At 51.0% G+C, this 3711-nt stretch overlaps 1 protein-coding gene across 1 annotated transcript in view; it reads right to left on the bottom strand.

Moving 5' to 3' along the window:
• Positions 1-3298, bottom strand: part of MAPK13 (mitogen-activated protein kinase 13) — a gene marked incomplete at its 5' end in the record, with an annotated part of 7379 nt that extends 4081 nt beyond the window's left edge. Inside the window, 5 exons of the mRNA XM_009871968.1 lie at positions 3-62; positions 491-520; positions 1543-1651; positions 2723-2781; positions 3172-3298. Coding sequence (XP_009870270.1) covers positions 3-62; positions 491-520; positions 1543-1651; positions 2723-2781; positions 3172-3298 — 385 coding nt within the window. The remainder of the gene's footprint in view (positions 1-2; positions 63-490; positions 521-1542; positions 1652-2722; positions 2782-3171) is intronic.
• Between the last annotated feature and the right edge of the window lie 413 nt (positions 3299-3711).

Genomic DNA, 3711 nt, shown 5'->3' with positions numbered 1-3711 from the left:
GCTTTCTCACCCCCCTTTAGCTGACAGTCTTCGTTCACAGCCAGGTTGCCCGGCTTCAGGTCCTACAACAGACGGGAGCAGAATAATAAAGATGTTTTTAGTCACAACGCATCGACACGAGCCTTGGCCAAACCCCTGCTTGCCTTTGAGCGGTTCCCACAACATCCCACGTCCGGATACAGCGAAGACACCACGCCTGCTGTACCGTACGGCTTTAGAGTATTATTTTATCTTTTTCTGAAAGCTTTCATTCAAAGAGCAGCGTAAGATGCTCCCCAGCTCATCAGAAAACCCAGCGTTCCCTCAAAACACTGCACAAACGAGCAAATCCGAACACGTGCAGGGTGTAGGAGGGAAAAGAGGGAGGACGCCAGTGAGACCTTAGAGCAGATGAGGCTGTTAGTGGAAAGATTTTTAGGAATTTATTAATTTTGCGGCCAAGCTGCGTTTCTCCTGAACAGACCAAAAATCAGAGCGAGCGCGGGCTTACCCTGTGGACGATCCCAGCGGAATGAATGTACTGCAATAAAAAGAGGAGCCACAATGTGAGCACCAGCAGACAAAGCTTTCTGTTCCCCAGCAGAAACGAGAGCTACGGACAAGAACTTGCTGAGAACACGACTCTGCACCTGCTCAAGGGTCCCCAGGGCAGCAGCTTGAAAAGAAATCTCCGCCCTGGATTTATTTCTGAGAGTGTTTGCAATGATACCGTCAGCCTGAAGAAGAGGCACAGAGCAGAAGAGGAGCAACAGCTCCTCAGAGAAGTACAGCAATAGCTTCAAACTATCAAACAAAGGCATCAGGGTTACAGGGAGGAACACGGTGAGGAGACGACGGGAAAACTTGGTTATTTTGGGTGTTAAACCACACGGGGGGGAAAAAAAACTCATTAAAACACAAAACTGCGAAACCTGGCTGCATGGCTTTTATCACACCAGTTCAACCTGCTGCGTGTTCTTCCCCCGGTTGTTTAAACTCAAGGTAACAGTGACTGGGGAAAGGTGTTATTACGTGAGCTCGTCAGCGCCCGTAAGCCACTGCTCTCACCCGGGTGAGGGATGTTGCAGAGGCAGCGTTAAGGCCTTGTCTCTACGTCCCAGGGTTTGCAGGGATTGCCTTCTGCTCTCTCAAAGCAGCACGGTCTGTCTGCGTTCTGTTGAACAGAAAAACCTTCCCTCTGTCTTCTCCCCTGAGAGCCTCTGGTGGGAGTTCAGCAGAAGCTCCCGTTGCCACCAGCCGCTTCCTTTCTACGCAGGGTTTTGGCAGGTCAGAGAGCGACACAACTGCTGCCACGTTAAAAACCATCGCAGCATCTGTGGCTGCTGCCTTCTTCAACACCTGATTGACTGTCGTGACAAGCAGCTCTTTCGTAGATGTATGCTGGAACACGAGTAGTTCAACAGCAAATATCTGTTCTCAGGGGATGCCATAACCCCCCAAATTTTCCTGTTCAGCGTTGGAAGGGGGTTTAGTTACAGTCAGCCCGGAGGTGACGTGTAGAGGAGACACAGGGAGTCACTAAACTCCTCCAGACCCACCTACCTTCAGCCCTTTCAGCATTTGGTAGACCAGGTACTGGATCTTTTCATCACTGAATTCATGTCCCATGATCTTTTGTAAATCTGTCCGCATGTATGGCATCACCAGGTAGCTAAAAGGCAGTAAGACAAGGCCCTGAGTCTAGAAGAAAACCACTGGGAACCAGGCTAGCCTTGTTCTCACTTGGTTTTTTGTTGGTTTGGGTTTTTTTTCTCTGTGTAACTGACTGTAACTAAGGCGGGTTGCTGTGACACTGTTGCTGGCTAATTAGCACAGCCTGCAGTGACGCTGGGCTTTCAAGCTGCTCTTTCTCCTCCCCTTAAACTGGATATCTGCACAAGGATCTTCCAGACTTTAATGATCCTCGATTAGTTTACTTTAGACCTCAAGTGATATTCAGTTCCGGGCGGCCTTACACCATCCCGGGAGCTGAAACATCCTTGTGCAACTCCAAGAGTCTTGCAAAACTGCTGCGTCGGCTCCCAAATTTATCTCCGTAATGTTCACCAGCCCTGCCTCGGAAGACAAGATCTCACTTCCTTCAGGTCTTTGCCCTGCCCACTGCTGAGACTGCTCATTAGTTAATGGTCTTCCAGCAGGAACTGCTCTGAGAACCTTCTAACACTTTTCCCTGCGGGATGCTCAATGCCCGAACCCCAAAGCCAGGCACACGTTGCTCCTGCCCAAGGATGGGGAAGGGAAAAACGACTTGTCCGACCTGACCATCAACACCAAAGGAAATGCCAAAAAAACAAACGAACACAAGAGTCAGGATCAAGAGGAAAAGAAAGCCAGATCTTTAAAATTCCCAGCTGAGCAATATTTCTCCCATTCCGAGCGCAGCCTCTCAGCTCAGCGGTCACGGCGGCAGCGTCGGGGCTGCGTGTGATTCGCCGCGGAACGTGACGCCTCTTTCATGCCTCTTCCTTACGTGTTCTGGTCTCTACGTACTCGGTTCTCCCAGCTGCAAGCACAGCGTGGAATTTCTTTACATGTTCTGGGTGTTTTAGCCGTGGGAACTGGCTCCTCTCTCAATTTTTCTCATTATTTGGGGATGCCTGGCACCTTTTCAGCTCAGGCTGTCGGATGGCGCCTCAGCCTGACCCGTTATCCCCCTGCTACGCCCCCAGCATCGAGGGCAATGGCTGAGCCCAGATAGAGCAAACCCAAACTCCAAACTTACAAGTCCTGGAATCCGTGGTAGGAGGGAGCGGAGGTGAAGACATCAAGCAGCCCAATGACCTGATGGAGAAGAGAAGCCCAAATTTAAACTTGGAAAGCATTCTCTGTGCATGTGGGACTCGGGAAGCAGCTCTCCCCCGGCACACGGGCACGGGTGAGCACCGAGAACTCCACCCGAGGAATCCGAGGACTCCTCGCTATGCTGCGCGGCTGCTTTGCCTCTTACTAATCCATGGGAGCACCCATTACGCACGGGAGCACCCGCTACACCTCTGCTTCAGCCTGGTGCCAGCTGGGCGCAGCTGACACGTAACAGTCAACCCCTGAGTCTGCCCACACGTGCCAAGTGTTGGGACCTCTCAGTTAAAATAAAGATGATGCCACCAGGAAGGACGTACTACCAGGTGGCAAGAAACCGCACCTTGTCTCCGCAGGGAAAAGGGAATGAGCACTTGACTTGCTATTTTTTTTCAGCATGAGCTCTCTGTACGCTCTCTTGGCAAAGATCTCCGACTGGAAGGGGCGGCAGAGCTTCTTGATGGCCACTTTCTCCCCCGTCTTCTTGTCTATGGCTGAACTGCGGCGGACAAACAAAACCCCAGTTCTCACACGGGCGATACATTCGGTCATATTTTGCAATATCAGAGCTCTTCTCCTAGAGAAAAGCTAATTCTGGAGGTCGTGGATGAACAACAAAGAAAGGCCCCTTGATCTGCACACACAGACGTGTCCTGCGTGAGCTGGGGCCAGCCCACGGTCCTCTTTGGAGGACTAAGCGGGAGACCGAGCAAAGTATTAACAGCTCATCTTTATTCCCCTTAACCTGCAGAAATGAGCCATGAGAAGAGAGAAACACAACAGGTTAAAGGGCAAGACAAGTTCTAACTCCGCTTTCTCCTTTCCTAACGCCTGGAGATAAGGGAATAAAGAAATTTCTTCTTTGCCATCTGCTTGGAGGTTGTCACCTTGTTAAGGCACGTCAGCCACCTG

The sequence above is a fragment of the Apaloderma vittatum genome, unplaced genomic scaffold (genome assembly GCF_000703405.1).
Source record: "Apaloderma vittatum isolate BGI_N311 unplaced genomic scaffold, ASM70340v1 scaffold42546, whole genome shotgun sequence".
Lineage (NCBI taxonomy): Eukaryota > Metazoa > Chordata > Aves > Trogoniformes > Trogonidae > Apaloderma > Apaloderma vittatum.
Note: the sequence above shows the minus strand (reverse complement) of the source record. Positions and strands in the feature narration are given on the sequence as shown.